The following is a 20699-nucleotide window of genomic DNA, read 5'->3' on the forward strand; positions in this document are numbered from 1 at the left end:
GCCCTGCCAAGAAGCCGCTCTCCTGGATCAGCACCTGGGGGCTTGGAAGGTACTAGTATGCCGAGAAAATGTTGACTTTACACATTGCCACCCTTGACTGTAGAAGTTATTCTTGGATCTTTGGGTTATTTGAATGGTTTTTAAAAAAAAAAAAAAAAAAGCGCGCAGAAAATGTTCACGGTGTACTTTGTAGATTAAAAAGTAATTAAAGAAGATGCCATTGAACGTGATAGGATCTGTGCAGGGTCTTGTATAGATGTTGAAGTGGGGAGTATAGGGCGATGAAACGCTTAGAGAAACCTAATGGGTTTTGCCTCTGGAATTGTCATCCAAGTGGTGAGGTGCCTCAGGGCGACCCTGCGGAAGGGCCACCGAGCACCCCCTAGCCTTCCAGAATGGAAAAAGGAAGGTTGTTCTGTGAAGGACCAAGCTTATTATTGTGGCCAACTCAGAACTTACCTTTTCTTGTAATATATAATTTTCCCTCTGGTGTTTTGTTTAACCTTGGGCAGACACCCCGACAGACATTTTACTCCCTTCCACGAATATACAGCAGTTTCTAGAAATTGATATTCACCCTCCCTCCCCCAACTTCTGGAGCCTTATTTATTTCCACTTAAATTTCCTCTTTCAGTGTAATACCCAGGAAGAGACAAGCCCCTGAGGCCTTTGTCCATTCCTTGCACCGTCTGCCTCCCTCCCTCCAGCACACATTTTCAAAATAGGAAAAAGGGTTAGTGCCCAGAAGCCTAGCACTTGGCAGCTCTGTTGCTGGTAGTGAGCAGTATAATTAGAAAGGAACCACTTATTTTTATTAAACTGCATGTGAAGTAATTCCACACCTGTGAGTTTTAAAGTTTCATTTACCCAGTGGAATTAGCAAGGTATAACCTGGAAGAATTTATTTTGGGATACAGCCAACAGTCTCATATAAGACTTGTTCTCATATACAGGCAACACATTTTGAATGAATGTGAGTTTGTTTTAAACTTCAGTTTTTTCTGAAAATATAGTAAGGTTTTTAACAGCAGATATTTGTCTAGCTTCCTTTCTGCTTTCCTAGGTGATTTAAATCTTATGGGGAAAAAACTACGTTACACATGAAGAAAATATGAATACCAGGTTTTAAAATAAAAGATGTGAAACTGATCAACAAGTGATGTAAAAAGTTTCTGACTGTGAAATTAAGTTATATAGTCCATTTGAATTCTATATGATTAAAACGATCTTATGTCATTATATAGTAAAAGCATGAATATTTAATCACATGTAATTATGGAGTTTAATACCCTGATTTGAGTTTCTTTATTGAGCTATTTTGACAGAAAGTTTTTCCATTTCTTGCCAGATTATAACTGTTTCTTTTTTTCCTTTTGCTGTTTATAATTCATATGGAATGGTTTAAGATTATCTGATTCTTTTTAGATATTAGTATGTTAGAGTATATGGAAGTAATACCAACCTTTCCAAGGTAAATATTCCTACTATCTTGTTGAAAAACGTTCAAAAGGGAAACATAAACTATATTATCTATCTTTTAAATTTTAATTTTGATAGATTCAAATACACAAATTATTTAAGTATATTTTCTGCCTACTCCTGTGGATAGAGTATATATTGTTACACTCAAGTTCTGGAATTACAGACTTTATAAATATACTTTGGAGTTGTAGTGACTGCATATTTTTCATACCGTAAGAAATTTAATAGATTTAGCAAGACTCGCATTAATTGGTCTCAAGCTGCATGAAGCTACTGTTCCATTTATGGCTTATATAAATTACATGACATTGTGCTTTTCTAATGTGAATGGTGAATGAGGCTATTGTCTCTTGGCTTATGGGAAATATTAGAAGCTTGTAGCTTTACTGCCCAACTAGACATGTCACTCTGATTTCTGGAAATAATGATTTGAAAGAGAATCAGTTTATATATTAAAAATAAACTGGCAACCACTTCCTTAAACCTGACCATTTTCCTGAATGTCCATGTCTTACAAGAGTTTACATCTCTGATGGGATGATCAAAAATTTCTTGAAACTATTTAGACTTTAGACTAAATAGGAAAAGACTTTGTTCAGTGTGTGTGGCATGCTTGGGCAAAAACTACATCTTTCCACTTCATTTCTAATGGGATGACATTATTACATTACCTACATTGGATGACATTAAGAAACACACTGAGTGACTGGGGCGATAGCATTTAAAGGACATTTCAATCATAACTAAAAATGCCAATAAAACTTGAGTGTGCTACTTGAGTGTCATCTTACTTTCCTTTATGAGCATTTCTCAGGATGAAATTATTTGGAATGCCTTAAGGAAAACTTTAATATTGCTGTATTGAAAACATTTATAGCATATATGACCAAGGCTTAACATATTTAGTATTGAATTGGTTAAAAAAATCACAAATCACTAGAAAGAAAAGTATTTATAATGGAAAATTATACAAATGACTTGAATATGCCAATCTGAACAAAGGAAATCCAAATGAGACATTATTTCTTCTATCAAACTGGCAATGATTAAAGCAATAATACTCAGTAGTGATGAAAGTGTCATCAGATGAACACTGATACCCTTCAGTGTAAATGTGTATGTGTATATTTAACTTTATTTAGAAATAGTTTTAAACCTACAGAGAAGTTGCAAAAATAACACAAAGAACAGCTGTATACTCTTTACACAGAAACACTTATTGTAAATATTTACCCCATTCGTTTTATCATTTTTCTTCTTCTCTTCTCCCCTCCACTGTCTGTACGTACGTACGTACACACGTACACACACACACACACACACACAATTTTTTTACTGAACCATCTGAAAGTAACCTACATTCATCAGGGCTTCAGGGTTTACTTTTTTAATTGAAATTTTAATTGAGGTATTTGTTAATTCACATGCAGTTTTAAGAAATAATACAGAGACAGCCCACATACCCTTTACCCAGTTTTTCCTAATGGTGACATTTTGCAAAACTAAAGTACAATATCACAACCAGGATATTGATACAATACACCTCTCTTTTGCAGATTTTCCCTGTTTTACATGTATTTGTGTGTGTGTGTATTTCTCACGATTACCTTTTAATTTCATTTATGATAAAGCCAGTTACGTACATTATAGCTCAAATAAGGGTCAAGATTTGTGCAGATTTGAAGAATAAATCATTCTGCCTTTTTGAAGTGTGTGGGGGGTGAACCCAACTTAATAAAAGAAGTTACAATGAGTAATAGAATAGCACTTCTCTTTTTATTCATTGTTTAGGCTCAGGAACATGATCTTTAACCAGAAAACGAAACAAAATTGTAAGCAGGCTTGAATAAACCAAATTACCATCCTTTTTACTCTGGAAGAATTAAGGTATTCTCTGTGCTACTCCTCATGTCCCTTTCTGAAAAGCTTTGCCATAGAAATACAGTTGGCATATGGAGAATAAAGTTATTTCTGACTATTGCTGATATTAAGAGAATTAGTACCATGTTAATTTCTCCACCAATTTCAAAATTTCTTCACTAATTTCTCTTTGTGACTTTTAGGGGAGTCAGTAAGAGCAAAGAGATGGAAGACAGTAGGTTTTTTAGACTTTAATGCATTTGGATTAAATGACATCTACAAGGAGTCATATCGACATTTAAAACAATTCCTATAAAAGGGTTGAATTCTAAAGCTTTCTGACACAAGATTTAAGTATATTGTATCTTGTAGCCTATATACATTGAAAAGGAGAGTGAGTTTGCAATAGAGGTAGCTTGTTTCTCAAAAAGGACAGTTGGAAGGCAGGTGACACAGGGGGTCTTTTTGGCTCTGACACCACTGATTATGTGATCTTGGGCAAGTAGTTTAGCATCATAGTTTTTTCATCTGTGAAATGATAGGTTTTATTGTATAACTTTTAGATTCTTTTCAGGTTATAGAAGGCTATGACTCTTTTTACTTAAAAAATATTCTTGTTCTTTTCAATAGAACTTTGAGGCCACAACTTGAGTGACACAAAATTGTACTGTGTTTTTTGTAGTTCCTGTTTGGAACCTTAGTAACCCTGTTCAGGATTTTCCATTCTTATGAGAAAGTTGTTTAAATCCCAGGGATGTGTCTTTGCTAATTGGTCCCCTGAGAAGACATACAGTGCTTTCCTTCCTCTGTTCTATTCTTAATTTATTTGTTTCTGTTCTAAACAGTAAAGAGGATGAAAGGTGGTGTGTCATATGGTTTATGTTGGTTACAAGTTCTTGCCCTGTCCTGGGTTCCTTTTCTGTACAAAGTGATGGAGTCCTGAGAACTGGAATGCATTAAGCCCTTGGTTGTCCTTTGCAGATCTTGTCTGATAGGATTGCAGGCAGCTTTTATAAAATAGCTTCAGGAGTGAATATGGAATTCCTAAGTGTCGGAACCTTTTATAGCAAGAAAAAGTTGCATGAGCACATGAAATAGTATTGAGTGTCATCAAACTAATGAACATCATTCCCTGTGTATCGTTTAGAGAGCACGGGAACATAAGAGGAGGCCACTATTCACATATCGATAACGGAGGATTTTCATGCGCCACAAAGATTAAGAAGCTAGGAGTTCTCCTGGGCTGATACTTCCTTCTATTAGTATCTATAAGGCTAGGAGCCAGGCTTCACTGGTTTGCCCCTTTATTCCTCTGGGCCTCAGTTTCCTCCTCGGTGAAATGAGGAGGTTAGACTTCATCTTTTGTCCTTCAGATGATAACTTCTTTGAATATATAATTGTTCTTTTGTTTCAGAAGCACACTCATTCATCCCCAACATGAATGGGAAACACCTCATTCATCCAGCATCAATGGGAAATGGACCCATTCTTCCAAAAAAGTGAACTTTCCACGTGGCAAAAGTTTACAGGCTACCCTTTTTAAAGCGCTCACTAAGTTCCATGCAATGTTACATCTAGTTCTTTTTGGTGGATAATATTCTATTTACAGAAGAGAAAATAGGCTCAGAGTTTAAGTACTTGACCCTGCCCCCAAAGCACACGGTAAATAGAAGCACCAGGATGTAACTACATGCTATTCCAGAGTTCACATCCATTATTATTATGTTATTATTAATGACTCACTATAACATCTTGTTTCTTGTAAACAGTAACACTGATTTTAATTTCGAATATTTTGATGGATGTATTTGAAAATATACCTTCCATACAAAAATCCTCTATTATTATTGTTTTTAAAAATTTTTTATTGGAGTATAGTTGATTTACAATGTTGTGCAAAAATGCTCTTTAGAACGTAGCCTTTTTCTCATGTAGAATTTCCCCTAGGAGCTGCATGATGCTGGAGCTTGTAGTTTGGTGAATATGAAAACATGTCCTGAATATCAGATACTATTTTAAATTTCTGTAATAATGGCATACATGAATAATCCATTTCTTCTCTGTTCTAAGTGGGTCCCAGAAGTAGCCACAAAGTCAATAGATTGGTTTTGGCTTATAACATTGATCCTATTGTCTGTTCCTGGTTAAGTCCTTTCTTTTGGTTTTGCTGTTGACAGAATAACCACACTTATATTAGAATGCTCGACATGGTAGTAAAAATAAAAATAGCTAATATTTATTGAGGACTTGCTGAATGTTAGGCACATTTCTTAAATGACATGATTTGATTTAATCATCCAGCTGCTCCATAGACTCTTTTCTATTGTTCCTATTTTACAGGTGAAAACTAGGAGGCACAAGGTGGTGAAGTCAATTTTCCAAGGGTTACATAGTTCATAAGTAGCAAACCCAGGTCTGTCTGACTCTAGATCTTGTTCTCTTTGTTACTTAAGTAGTCTCTAACAGTAAAAGACAGATTGAAAATGCAGGCTTAAGGCAAGTGCAAGAATCAGTTTGATGTCTATTTTTGCTTATTCAAGTATTTCTCCTACAACTTTTTGGTTTTCTATTTAGTATTATACATTTTATTCCAGATAAGCAACCTTCAGGAGAAAAGGTATTACTGTGGCCCTAAAGTATCTTATTAGTTGCTCCTCTTTTTAGAAATAAAATGACTCTCGATTACCACTTATAATCAAAGTAACTCTCTTTGGGGATTTTAAGATCTGGAGGTTTCTTACTGCTACTCACCTGTTCTTCCTGCCTCATGATTCTTCTGCTCACCAGTTCATTTGTGGTCCCTTTTTGTGACTGGCTTTTACAGCTGCTGCCCCCTTCAGTGGTTTGCCTTTTTTGATAGGGCTGAGTCAATGAAAAGTATCACACCACTGTCTGAAGCCAAGATAATATGTATGTCCCCATCTAAATCATTAAGTGTAATTTTGAGTTTAAAGATGACACTGTTGGACTTCCCTGGTGGCGCAGTGGTCAAGAATCTGCCTGCCAATGCAGGGGCCACGGGTTCGATCCCTGGTCCGGGAAGATCCCACATGCCTCTGAGCAACTAAACCCATGCACCACAACTACTGAGCCTGCGAGGCACAACTACTGAGCCCAGGTGCCACAACAACTGAAGCCTGTGCGCCTAGAGCTGGTGCTCTGCAACAACAGAAGCCACAGCAATGGGAAGTCCACGCACCGCAACGAAGAGTAGCCCCCGCTCACCGCAACTAGAGAAAGCCCGCGTGCAGCAATGAAGACCCAGCACAGCCAAAAATAAATAAATAAAATTTAAAAAATGTTTAAAAAAAATGAGCCTCTTGTACGGAGAATTATTTGAGAGTTTTCAAAGCAGCACCCCTCCATCTAATGTCATTTGTTAGTTTCTATAATACTTGGTGTTTACTAGCCATTTAAAAACTTTGATAGCTATTATTATATATAAAGAAATTAATCTTTTTAGCATGTTAGTGCTTCTGTACTTAATTTTAGGGGAAGGAAGAAAGTTTGGGCACTTTAATTTTATTTTAAAGATTTCCATTTGTGAAGCAGCAGATGTTATAAAATGAAAACATTTCCCTAGAGCCTAAATTTCTGGGAGATTATAGAAGAGGTTGATAAAAACATCCTCTTGCTACTCAGATGGGCATGTGACTGGTGATGCTGAAGGTTGATGCCAAAATTTTTTTTTTAATAAGTGATTTTTTTCTTGTATTATCTGAATACTTCCCCATCTTCATGAAGAAATCATCTATTATATATTCGTTGATAAGGAAGGTGCCACCAAGTGGCAAATAAAATGCATGGATTTTTTTCTTTTGCCTAATTAGCTTAAAGGGGATGCTTAGTTTATCATCTTCAAAGTTTCTTTTTTTTATTTGGAAGCAAGGCTGAATCTGAAGGTTCCTATTTTCCAGTACCTGCTGGAAACCTATAGATTTTATTGACCAAATGCTTTACTGAATCTAAGTGTCCTGACTGTTGCTTTTTTCCATGACAGGATGTTTCACTCAGGCCGAATGTGGAGCTGTCATTCGAAATGGAAACCAAGTTCTCTTTTGTTCTTATTTGCTTTATATATTGTGTATGTTCCTGCCTCAGGTAAGTAAGACTCTTTTTCTTTCAAACTCAGAATTTAATAATGATTACATTGCCTTCAGTATAAATGTGCCTCTTATTTGTTGACGTTTTATGTCCTTACAGGCTTTTTCTGGCCATGATCTCTCATTCCTCTTTAATTATGTGTGAATTCTATTACTTTGATCATTGTTTTATTTTCTAATGAGAGTATTTCTTTAATCTTAGCTACATTTCTTTTAGTTTTATTTATCTTGCCCATAGTGAATGATGAGATAGCTACATATCTGACATTAAAAATGTGCTAGCTGTTTCTTCTATGGTTGAATAAATATACAGTACTTAATTCTCTCTCTTTTCAAGTTTTCATTCAGTTCTTTATGAAAAGTAAAGTATAGGCTTTGCTATTTTTATTTATTGCCAAGTATCAGACAGGAATTTGAAATAAAGTTTTTAGATCATGAAGGTTATTTAGTTGACTTAAAATGGTGTGACAAAGTTAATTTTAATTACAGTACTTCTGGAATGAAAATATTTAATTTTTAAAAAGAGTATAATTTTTTTCTCAACTTTGAAATAAGACCTTTTTAGCTGTTATTGAAAGCCAAATTTTCTATAAACAACTAATTATATGAATGAGCCAATAAGAACTTGAGGAATGTGAATGATCTTTAAAAGTTATCTGGTTTTGTTACTTGAGCAAATTGCATTTTTCTTAAGCCCATTTTGTTATACACTTTTTATTTTTTTTACTGTTGTCTTTATTCAGTTTATTATATTTTCCTTTAGAGTGAAGTCATTACTCATGAAGTCTTATGTATTGATTACTTGGGATTTACTCAAGATTTTATACATTCCATGTTTATAACATACCTGTATGTTATTATAAATAATACATTTAACAAATCTGGAAATAGATTATCTGCTAAAATTGCTAATTCATGGATCAAGATATTTAACTAGTGTTTAATATACAAATACTTTTTTCCAAGCCATCAGGTAGTTTCAGCTACTTACTTGGGAAATCCCTGGTACTTGTTTACGGGCTTCAAAACACAATTGATCTTTGAGTGGTTTTTTTTGGTGTATTTGTTTCAATTTCCTTATAAAGTCTATCTTTCTGTTACTTTCATTGCCAGAAAGAGGAAGCACAGTTGTAAAGAGATCTGAAAATTATATATACATTAGATTTTTATCATGTACAGTGTTGAGCTATTTCTTAACTTTCAAAAGTGACACTCCAGGAGCCAATTACATGGTGTAAGATAAATTATGAGATTAAAATTCATTTTTGTTGGGTCATAGCATTTGTAAATTTTCAATGCTTCTTCAAACCTTAAATTGGGACTTTTTATTTTAGATGTCAACATTTTATTTGGTATATGCACCTTCATTATTTTAATCATTTGAATAAATGAAACACATGTTCTTAGACTAAGTAAATGGGGTCAACTGGGCTGAGACTAGGATGGTGCAAGGGAAGCACCTGGGATGTAAAATTTAAGGAGGTGCTCATTCTCAAGGGCATGGGAATCAAAGTACTTAAATGTGTTTTTAAGTTACTGTCTGGCACAAGAAATCTTTTTTAAAAATTTCTTTTATTATCTCACATGGTGTGTGCATCACCTAAGGCTTTGTGACAGATAGTTACCTGTGTTTTCTCATGAAGCCAGAATGTTTTGTGTCTATATATCTTAAATATGACTCACTTAAAATGCCACCACCTCCCACATGAATATTTGAACTCACAGAAATACATTAGGGGCTATTATTGGCAGTTTAATATCAAAATTGTACCTTCTAAGTAACTCAGTATAGGGTTTGTTAAAATAATGCATATTGAAACTTTAGCTATATCTAATTTTCAGAGTCCTATCTTTCAATCATGGTGTAATACCACTATATTTTTGAAGAACATCTGGTGCTTAACTGTGATTTATGTCTCTGTATAGGCATTCTTTGACTGTTTTCACTTCTCTGGATGACCCTTAGGTGATCTCATCGAATCCAGTGGCTTTCAGTGGCATCTTGACGCCAGTGTCTCCTCAGTCTTTATCTTTGTACCCAGCCCCTTCTTGGACCTGGAGTCATTTCTTGGGTTGCTTATTCTTATACACTTGGATATATAATAGTCCCCAAACTTCACATGTGTGAACAGGGTTCTTTTTTTTATATTAACTTTAAAAAAATTATTTATTATTGGCTGCGTTGGGTCTTCGTTGCTGCATGCGAGATTTCTCTAGTTGCAGTGAGCGGCGGCTACTCTTCGTTGCGGTGCACGGGCTTCTCGTTGCAGTGGCTTCTGTTTGTTGCAGAGCACGGGCTCTAGGCTCACAGGCTTCAGTAGCTGTGACTCGCAGGCTCCAGAGCGCAGCCTCAATAGTTGTGGCGCACAGGATTTGTTGCTCCGTGGCATGTGGGATCTTCCCGGACCAGGGCTTGAACCCATGTCCCCTGTGTTGGCAGGCGGATTCTTAACCACTGTGCCACCAGGGAAGCCCTGAACAAGATTCTTGATTCCTACCTCCGATCCTCAAATATGCTTCACTCTCATGCATTACAGTGCATCCTACTATCCTGCTAGTAGTCTCTCCTACAGTCACTATGTTTTAGACACGTGTCCTTTCTATTCCTTAACCTGCTTTCTTAGTACTCTCTTCTCCCTAATCCACATGTGCCTGGTTCTTTTTTGATACTCAGGTCTTAATTATTACCATCTCAGATAAGTCTGCCTATCCCCCAATTCAAAGGAGTCCCCTTGTCACTCTCATTTCACCCTTTAGGGATAATCTATTGATTTTGGTTACTCTCTTGGTTGTTAATATTTTGTTAATTTGACTGCTGTAGCTGGGTTAGAGGGTTGGCAAAACCTCTTGATTGTTAAGCTTGACACTTAGTTCAGATGATTAAAAATTAGGATCCTGTAGTTTAATTCTGATAATATCCACAATTTAACTCATAAAATAGAACTGCAATGTTAAATCTTCTAGGTAAGTTAACATTTGTAGTTTCGTGGACATTTACAAATAGTATACAAGGTTTATGCCCTTTAGGATTTTAAAAAGTAGTATAGAAACAGAATACCTTGTCTCTTGATAGGTGATGAATATAACTTTTAATAAGAACTGCAGCAAAATAACATTTGAATATTTAAACCGGTCCCACAGAAGTACAAATTACAAAATATGATTGTTTTTTACCCACTAGTTTGACAGTAGTTAGAAAGGTTGATAGCATCCAGTATTATTAAAGTTTAGGTAAAGAAGACACACTAACACTGTTGGCTCTGTCTTTTGGGAGAGTAATTGGGCAACATTTTTTTAAAGAGTAAGAATGTGTATTTTCTTTGACATATCACTCCCACATGTAGGCATCTATCCTATAGAAATAAAAAACATAAATATATAGAGAACTATGTACCCATATGTTAACTGTAGCATTGTTATAGCAAACAATTGGTAGAGACTCTGATTGTTCATCAACAAGGGAATGGTTGTATAAATTATTTTATATTCATACCATGCAATACTGTGAAGCCATTCAAAACTATGTATATTGGCTTGGAAAGATAATAAAGTTAAGTTAAAAAGCAAATTACAGAACAATATAAGATTATCCTAGATTTGTAATAAGTTGTACTACAAAACTGGGATTATTGTGTATGTATACTTTTGTGTAAGACTGTATAAACATTAATAAATGTTTCATAAAACATGGAATGATACACATCAGGTTTTAAAATGGGTTATCACAGGGGCGTAAAGTGGATTATCTCAGGGTGGGAGTGAGAAAGGGGGACGTGATGGAACTTCATTCAGCTCTGAATGATTCGCCTTGTTACAATGAACATGTATTACTGTAGTAATTTGAGAAAACAAAAAATCCTAATAAGATTCTTTGGTATTAAAAAAAGAAGCCGCAGGGGCTTCCCTGGTGGCGCAGTGGTTGAGAGTCTGCCTGCCGATGCAGGGGATACGGGTTCGTGCCCCGCTCCGGGAAGATCCCACATGCCGCAGAGTGGCTGGGCCCGTGACCCATCGCCGCTGAGCCTGCGCGTCCGGAGCCTGTGCTCCGCAGCAGGAGAGGCCACAACAGTGAGAGGCCCAAGTACTGCAAAAAAATAAAAATAAAAAATAAAAAATAAAAAAAAGAAGCCACATTAAAAAAACTGCCAGAGAGACTGTTGACGTGTATGAATATTATACTTTTATAAGTATGGTTATAATGGTTAGTCATGTAACCATTACTCCAGCTCTTCCTTCACTTGTTATGAGTCTCTAAAAGGTGGTTCAAGTAAGAACCTCTTTTTATGTAGCGTGACACACTATGATCTGAAGATGAATGATGCTATCTCAAGCAGACAGAAGGCTGTGGCTTCAAATAGAGTGGGAAACAGACAGCCAAGAGCCAACGAATTCCTTAGCAACCAGGAGCCTGTTTCCACACAGATAGCCTTAGTCACGAGCACTGAGGGAGGAGCCTCCCTTCTCTCCTGAAAATCGATGACATCAGCAGATTATTTCAAAGCTCAATGTTATTCTGATAGTTATGATACATCAACAGCTAAAAAGGGAAATGTTTCTGAAAGTACAATCTGGCCTGAATTGTGTGCTTTCTAGCCCAGAGGACAGCACAGTTCTGGAAGGCAGATGATTGGACTAATCTTGTGGTTTTTTTGGTTTGTGTGTTAATTTTACTCATGATGATCAATTACATTGCAATTTGTATTGGAGTGTTAGACATCTTTTATACATATTTTTATATGCAGTCAAATGGCTTTCGAATGCATAGAAAAATAATCCCTTTATAAATCTGACAGGTTTTTTTTCTAGCCATTTTAATATTAATATGTCATTAATTACTAAATAAGTATATTTGAAAGGTCAAAAATAAGGCTCTACTTGTGCAAACTATTCTTATTAAGTGAAGAACGAGCCAGAGTAATGCTTAAGTGACTAACAGAAAACTATAATATATGACAATAAATATTTGTGGGTTTTTTTTTTTTTCAGTTAGGGTCAAAGTGTTCCAAATTACTGTCTGAAGCTTTCAGCTAAAAGGCTGTTTTCCCATTCTACACTTCAGATTAGAAGAGCCAATGTGATTGAATAAGCAAACCTTAGAAAGTTGTATACAGAAGTTTCTTTGATGCATCTTCCCTGTAGATAATTGCCTACCTTCATATACCTTTGAGATGATCTGATTTTGATGTAGGTAGATATGAAATCCTACATTGGGGTCATAAAGTAAATTACATAAATGTGGAATGAGAGTGACTCATCTTGTCACCACAGTGACTATCTCAAGTGACTAAGCAGTGTGATGGGGCCTCCAGTGAAACTGACACCATGTAGGAAGATTGAAGTGTTAGCAGAGAGTCTTCCCCTTCGCTGGTCAGATCACGCTCATCTCCAGGCATGGTTGTCATCCTTTAGAGAGAGTTCATAAGCAGAGTATCTAGACCAGGCAGATCTGTCTGGTGATGAGTCTCGAGCAATCTGAGGAACGTTTCAGAGCATCTCTGTCTCCACTGTTATGTGAAGCATTTGTGGGGCTGGGTTGCAGCTGTGGACTCATGCCCTTTGAGTCAGCCACCACGTTGTTGCTTTGGTGTAACAATTTGGTTTCTTTTGAAAGACAAAAATCTTGCTGAATTTAAAAAATTGATTTAAATGGCACATTTACTTTGGAATAGTGATGTCAGTAAGAATGAGATAGTGGTCTTTAGATGTTTGAAGAGTGTTCATTTGGAAGTGAAAACAGACTTAGTCTTAAGTATTTTTTGGGTTGCTGCTCCAAGTACCAAATGACTCGGTAACTGGTTGCCAAAAGATAAAGCCAGCTGACCTTCGAAATCGCCATCACTGACGATGAAGAAGGTATGAAGAAGGAGTCTTAATTTTGAAGGGGAATTTGTACTAAAAACCGTGAAGGCCTCCTCAACCTACAGTTTAATCATAGAGTGAGTGTGTGTGTGTTATAGAACTTTTGTGATTTTTTTTTTTTGATCCCTCACACCCTCCTTCGGTAACTGTAAGGTTATTTTCCATGTCTGCAAGTCTGTCTCTGTTTTGTAAGTAAGTTCATTAGTGCTGTTTTTCAGATCCCACATATAAGTGATATCATATGATATTTGTCTTTGTCTGATTTACTTCACTTAGTATGATAATCTCTAGGTCCATACATGTTCCTGCAGAGAGAGCCTGTTTTTTTGATGTACACATTCTTTTAATAGTTACCTCAGAAGTTTCTTCTGTGTGTATTTCCTTTCAATTTTAGCAGGTAAGCTCTATACTCAATTAGAGATTGGGAAGGTAACTTTCTTAGACAAGATAAACCTGGGGAACTCTAGACTTTGGCAGGTACAAAATTTTCTGCCACTTTCAAATTAATAATTCTTTATGGAGTTTTCCTTTTTTTTTTTTTCAGCAAGTAGAATATGTGCTTTTAGACACCATTCTTCCTAAGATTTCAGTGTCATAGTATTTAGTAAATTAAAAATGTGGAAAAGAACAAAATAGAAAAGAACCAAGGAGAGAGGAAAAAAAAACTTATTCCAGATTTAATGAGTAAATATGATTTATAAGGTGGGGCAGCAGGGTAGGAAAGTGAGGAGGTTAGATGACAAAATATATTAATCTGACAATGAAAACGAAGTCACAATATTATAAACATCTTTTCCCCTTCACTGAACAAAGATGATTAAACACCTGAAAAAAAAATAAAAAAGGTCATTTGCCAGCACATGGGTGGTGGCTATCACCAGTTCAGATGAACCTATTTAACCATTACCAAAAAAACAAACCTCTCAGAGAGGAATAAAGTAATCCAGTGGGAACCGTGTTACTACTGTATTTCTATGGTTAAGACTAATTATCTTGATTTTTTTCAAAAATCTTTTAAACTATTTATAGCAAATTACTCTTTTTGGATGAGAGCTCCTTTGTCAGGAAAATAGTTTGAATTATTTGATGTCAAAATATCTTGGTTTACAGTTATTCCTAAACCAGGCTCATCTTAAACTTGTGGTTTAAAAAGGATACAATTTTTTTAATTACAGAATTTTCTCTAATAAATCAACTATTATGAGTCAAAAAAGATGCCTCTGCTAATACATTCTGCTCCCAGCTTGGTGCTGCTAGTTTAGATAAAGGGAAGAGAGAAACTGTTGGCAGTAGAGCCAGGTGATGGATTGTGTCAACCCCCTTGAAAATCAAAAATTTTTTCATCTCTTTAATTACAAAATTACACTAATCACTATTATTGAACTATGCAAAGCTATAAGAATGAGTTAATGCTTATGATTTTTACAAATACGTAAACAAAATGGTATTTTTAGAAGATTCTTTACCTGGTTGAAACTTTAAAGAATACTGTTAAAGTAAAATACAGATCTGAAAAGAAGAAAATACTCTTAATGGGAATACAGTATTAATCACTGCTTTTAAACACATCCACAGTTTCTTCCTTCCCTTTTTTTTGCCTTAAATATATGCACAGAAATATGGCATCATATACAACTAACACTGGCCTCAATTGAGTATAAGTAACAGTTGTACTGGGTTACTGGCTTTAATGAAGAGAATCTTAAGACAGAAAATGAGGGTTTTCTAGTCATAGTGATTTGATTGTCTTCAGTACTGATGCTACGGGGGGTGAGGAAAGCTAGAAAGCTAGGCTTATAGAGATATTTTGCCTCCATATTGGGTTTTTTAGAGAGAATGAACTCCCATGTATATACACTAAGGCATCATGGAATATGGTCCCCACTTCTTCCTGAATTCTCTGAATCGGTGTTTCCTGGCTGGGTCATCAGAGGTGAAAATTAGGTTTTTACTTGGACTGCTAATCTCATCTCTCTTTAGAATGGTAATCTGAAAATCTGTTACTTGTAGTAAGTTCATGACCAAAAAACTTCTGTAACAATACTGATGAAGTACAAATATATCAATAAACAATAAGGTCTGTGGTTCTCTCAGAGCCTTTGCTAACTTGACATAGGACTTTCCTTCCAGTTCAGTAAGCCGTGATACTTTCATTGGTGTTTGTTTAGGACTCTCATTACTTCTCATCATCTGACTTGCTTACCTGTCTCTCACACACACATATTAGAGAGGTCTGACTTTTTCAGTAACTGTTTCAGAGGAAAGTTCTCTCTGAATTTGCAACAATTACTTTTTTAAAAGAATTGAGATGTAATTGACGTGTAACTTTATATTATGCGACTGTTTCTTAGATTTAAGGTCCTGTCAGTTTACAGACTTGATGCTGTGATTGTGATGCCACAGAAGAGGTTTTCAGTAAATGTGTAGTGAATGAAACAAATTGCTTTCCAAGCTGCCCTTTTGTGACTTTGGATTTTCCTTACCAAAGTGAGTCTAGAAGATCTAACTGTTAGGTATTCTTTTTTTTTTTTTTTTTTTTTTTTTTTTTTTTTTTTTTGTGGTATGCAGGCCTCTCACTGTTGTGGCCTCTCCCGTTGTGGAGCACAGGCTCCAGACACGCAGGCTCAGTGGCCATGGCTCACGGGCCTAGCCGCTCCGCGGCATGTGGGATCTTCCCGGAACGGGACACGAACCCGTGTCCCCTGCATCGGCAGGCGGACTCTCAACCACTGCGCCACCAGGGAAGCCCAATGTTAGGTATTCTTAATCAAAACCTTTTCCCTGCCCCAATATTATTAAAGTAAATTAAACATTTGTGACAGCACTATAGTACTTAATGGAGTTACAGAGAACATAGTTGGCATGCTACTTTTAAGTGCATTTAAAAGCTGAGGGCTATGTCACAATAATACCATAATATTTGAGTGTTGCACATGTGTGTGTATCAGATATGTATCAGACTCTTTTCAAAGTCCTGGCTATGCAGAGCTAAATCATGATCCTTAAACTCAAGAAGTTTTAGTGTTGATAAGGAGACTGACATGAGACAAATAGGAAGCACTGCGATAGGTGGTCTAATAGAATTGTGACTGTGATATCAAGGGATAACAGAAGAGATCTCAGAAAAGTTTGCACAGAGAAGGTAATGTTAAAACTGCATCTTCTAGCAGGGGTGATGAAAAAATACTTACAAAATCACATGGCTTTGTCATTGACCATTTGAAGAGCTTTCCCTGTAATCAGATTGGATGGCTGGCTGTAAAAAACTGATTGCAAGCCAAAGCAATCTTGAGAAAGAAAAACGGAGCTGGAGGAATCCCTGACTTCAGACTATACTACAAAGCTACAGTAATCAAGACAGTATGGTACTGGCACAAAAACAGAAATATAGATCAATGGAACAGGATAGAGAGCCCAGAGATAAACCCACATAAATATGGTCACCTTATTTTTGATAAAGGAGTCAAGAATATACAATGGAGAAAACACAGCTTCTTCAATATGTGGTGCTGGGAAAACTGGACAGCTACATGTAAAAGAATGAAATTAGAACACTCCCTAACACCATACACAAAAATAAACTCAAAATGGATTAAAGACCTAAATGTAAGGCCAGAAACTATCAAACTCTTAGAGGAAAACATAGGCAGAACACTCTATGACATAAATCACAGCAAGATCCTTTCTGACCCACCTCCTAGAGAAATGGAAATAAAAACAAAAATAAACAAATGGGACCTAATGAAATTTGAAAGCTTTTGCACAGTGAAGGAAACCATAAACACAATGAAAAGACAACCCACAGAATGGGAGAAAATATTTGCAAACATAGCAACTGACAAAGGATTAATCTCCAAAATATATAAGCAGCTCAATATCAAAAAAACAAACAACCCAATCCAAAAATGGGCAGAAGACCTAAATAGACATTTCTCCAAAGAAGATATACAGATTGCCAACAAACACATGAAAGAATGCTTAACATCATTAATCATTAGAGAAATGCAAATCAAAACTACAATGAGGCATCATCTCACACCAGATGGAATGGCCATCACCAAAAAGTATACAAACAAATGCTGGAGAGGGTGTGGAGAAAAGGGAACCCTCTTGCACTGTTGGGAGGAATGTAAATTGGTACAGCCACTATGGAGAACAGTATGGAGGTTCCTTAAAAAATTAAAAATAGAACTACCATATGACCCAGCAGTCCCACTACTGGGCGTATACTCTAAGAAAACCATAATTCAAAAAGAGTCATGTACTACAATGTTCTTTGCAGCTCTATTTACAATAACCAGGACATGGAAGCAACCTAAGTGTCCATTGACAGATGAATGGATAAAGAATATTTGGCACATATATACAATGGAATATTACTCAGCCATAAAAAGAAATGAAATTGAGTTATTTGTAGTGAGATGGATGGACCCAGAGTCTTCATACAGAGTGAAGTAAGTCAGAAAGAGAAAAACAAATATTGTATGCTAACACATATATGTGGAATCTAAAAAAAAAAAAAAAAAAGAAGGTTCTGAAGAACCTAGCGGCAGGACAGGAATAAAGACTTAGACGTAGAGAATGGACTTGAGGACACGGGGAGGGGGAAGGGTAAGCTGGGACAAAGTGAGAGAATGGCATGGACATATATACACTACCAAATGTAAAATAGATTGTTAGTGGGAAGCAGCCACATAGCACAGGGAGATCAGCTCAGTGCTTTGCAACCACCTAGAGGGGTGGGATAGAGAGGGTGGGAGGGAGACGCAAGAGGGAGGGGATATGGGGATATATGTATATGTATAGCGGATTCACTTTGTTATACAGCAGAAACTAACACACCATTCTAAAGCTATTATACTCCAATAAAGATATTAAAAAAACAAACAAACAAACTGATTGCAGTTGTGGGAGTGGTTCGTCCCCACTGAATTTCATCTCTGATCTCGACCAAAAACAAAAAATGGAAAGTGAGCATGGAAATGGAGAAGGGTGAGGTAGGCAGAGAGAGGGAAAGGGCAAACCTAGGAATTCATTGAAACTGATTTTGTTGAAGGATCCATACTTCCTGTGTCTAGAATAAAGGGTCTCTGCAGAAGAGAATAAGGAATGAACGTAGACGCTTAAGCAGGAGGCCCGACTGTGGAGGATGTCAATGGAGGGACTGTGCTGTCAGAGCTCAATGAGCAATTCTAGCTCAATAGGGGAGATAGGCATGTCATTACCCACTATAGCTCAGTAAGACACGTGCAACCAAAAATGTACACTGAAGGGAACAGAAGGTAAGAACTCCCTAGGATTATAGTTAGGTAACTCAGTGTCAGACCTGTCTTTTCTTTACTGAGTCTGTGGTTTATACTTTTTCTCTATCAGGTGCCATTTTACTTCAGAAAAGGCAGTCTTACTTTCCTCCTTGGTGAACTGCATTCATGTATATATATTGAAAACCTGGAGATATTAATAGAATCTTACGCACACTTGCTGCCTTCTCTTTCTTGCTCAAACTCATATTTAACTGTGACCAAGAGTTGCTGAGTCTAGGTTAGAAATGCCTTTTTTATCTTTATCACGACTGTCTCTGAGGCTCTCATCTCCACCAGGTGTGTCCAGTGTTTCTGTTAAACCACCGTTGGAATCATGCCACTGCCCTGTTTAAGTACCCCTGAAGATTTTCATTGCCTACAGGATACAGTCCACAGTCCTTAATTTATGTAATGTCACAGCTCCCTAGCTTTGTAATGCCCTATCAAGTGCCTGCCAGACAGTAGTGTCTCAATTAAATATTGAATGAGTACAGAAATTGAAGAATTTATATATTTTTGCTAAGCAAAATGAGGATTTAGTCATAGGTGTTCAGTTATTTAAGAGAAAAAATTTGTGCTTGGCCTAGGTACTATGTTGAGGTTTAAAAATTAATGGTTCAACCCTTCCATCTTTGTGGAAGACCAGCTATTTGAGAGAGGAAGTTTCATAAAATAATTATTTGTGCCTCTAAATGAGTAAAAATAACTAGAGTATTTATTCTCACTTGCTCCAAGGGCTAAGCTTCTCATGGAAATACATTTTTTTAGTGCCAAACTGATCTCATCACTATTAAAATGTACACTCTTTAAAAAAAATCCATTTTTGTTGAAAATAGTAAAAGTTATTATTTTCTTTAAATTCTTTAAGCTGTTCCCCCCTGCCCCTGTGGCCATCTTTTCCATAGTTATCCCCATCATCACCTGTAAGTTTAGCTTCTTATCTTGGGTTAAACCTTCCCTGCTTAGCCCACAAACATGTCCAAGTCTTTTCTTTATAAAGCAAACAAATTTTTCCCACATCCCCTCCACACTTGTGTTCTATTCAGTTTTCATTTTCATTTGTCATTCCTTTCATTTCCTAAAGTCTTCAAAGACTAGTCTACATTTGGATTTATTACTTCCTCACCCTTAAAAATAGATTATTCTGTTTTGAAGATGCCTTGACAGGTTATCAATTTGTGTGTGTATGTAAACAATTATGTTATGGTTCTCTAAAGATCTCCTAAGTTAGTCTGAACTTCCCCAAAGGTTTATTTATTTTAAAAAATTCTTTTCAAGTAGGTGGACCATATTCACTGCAGTAACTTTTTGTTATTAAGAGGACAAGAAAATATTTTCTTCATAGAAAGTCTGTTTTAGGTTGAAATTGTGTCACAAAATGAGATGACTTATATTCAACTTTTAGAACAGACCTCTTTGCATGTTTTTCATGTTCTTTAAATTGTTCCTTTAGGTGCCTCTGACTTCCTAGAAGCTTATGTTACCTCTTTTTTTTTTTTTTGCTCACTTAAATCAGATTTACATCCTGATTTGCCAGTTAGTTCTGTTTCCCATTCCTATTTCTTTCTTTTTGAGTACTTTTCATATCTTAAAATTTTCTATATGCCAGTTATTAGGATATTTATTTCAAAATGGTTGGTTCAAGTGAAGCTGAAAGACTGTCGTTTTTCTTTGTCTGCTATGTGTGCCTGGCTTTGCTTTACAACAACATTTATCTTCGTTATAGTTATATTTAAAAATACCTTGAGTTGGGAATTTTTGGCTAATTTACATTTAAAACTCCCATTTGTTTGAAGCAGAAATACATAGATATAAAAATGTAGCGCTGTAAGTCAGAACTTACCATTGTTTTGGTTAGAAAAGCAGTTCATTAGGCTTTGTTAAATAGGTTAGAAGTCTTTTAGCTCTTAGGGAAGAATATAGAAACTAAACCGGTTTTGTTATTCATCTGGAAGCTAAAAAAAATCAGATTTGAAGTCTAGTCATCAAATTGAACTTGTATAAATTTGTTTTTCCCTGTTATTAAAGGAGAACTTTTAATTTTTTTCAAAAGTAAGATCATAGTACCTTCTGAGTATTTTAAATTTTAATA

General features: G+C 36.0%; 1 protein-coding gene across 1 annotated transcript in view; it reads left to right on the forward strand.

The window, feature by feature from the left end:
* Positions 1-7343: 7343 nt before the first annotated feature.
* Positions 7344-20699, forward strand: part of ADGRG6 (adhesion G protein-coupled receptor G6) — a gene marked incomplete at both ends in the record, with an annotated part of 124326 nt that continues 110970 nt past the window's right edge. The window contains 1 exon segment of the mRNA XM_079716386.1: positions 7344-7443. Within this exon segment, the coding sequence (XP_079572512.1) occupies positions 7344-7443 (100 nt within the window).

This window comes from Hyperoodon ampullatus (assembly GCF_949752795.1).
Source record: "Hyperoodon ampullatus genome assembly, chromosome: 12".
In the NCBI taxonomy this organism is placed as follows: domain Eukaryota; kingdom Metazoa; phylum Chordata; class Mammalia; order Artiodactyla; family Ziphiidae; genus Hyperoodon; species Hyperoodon ampullatus.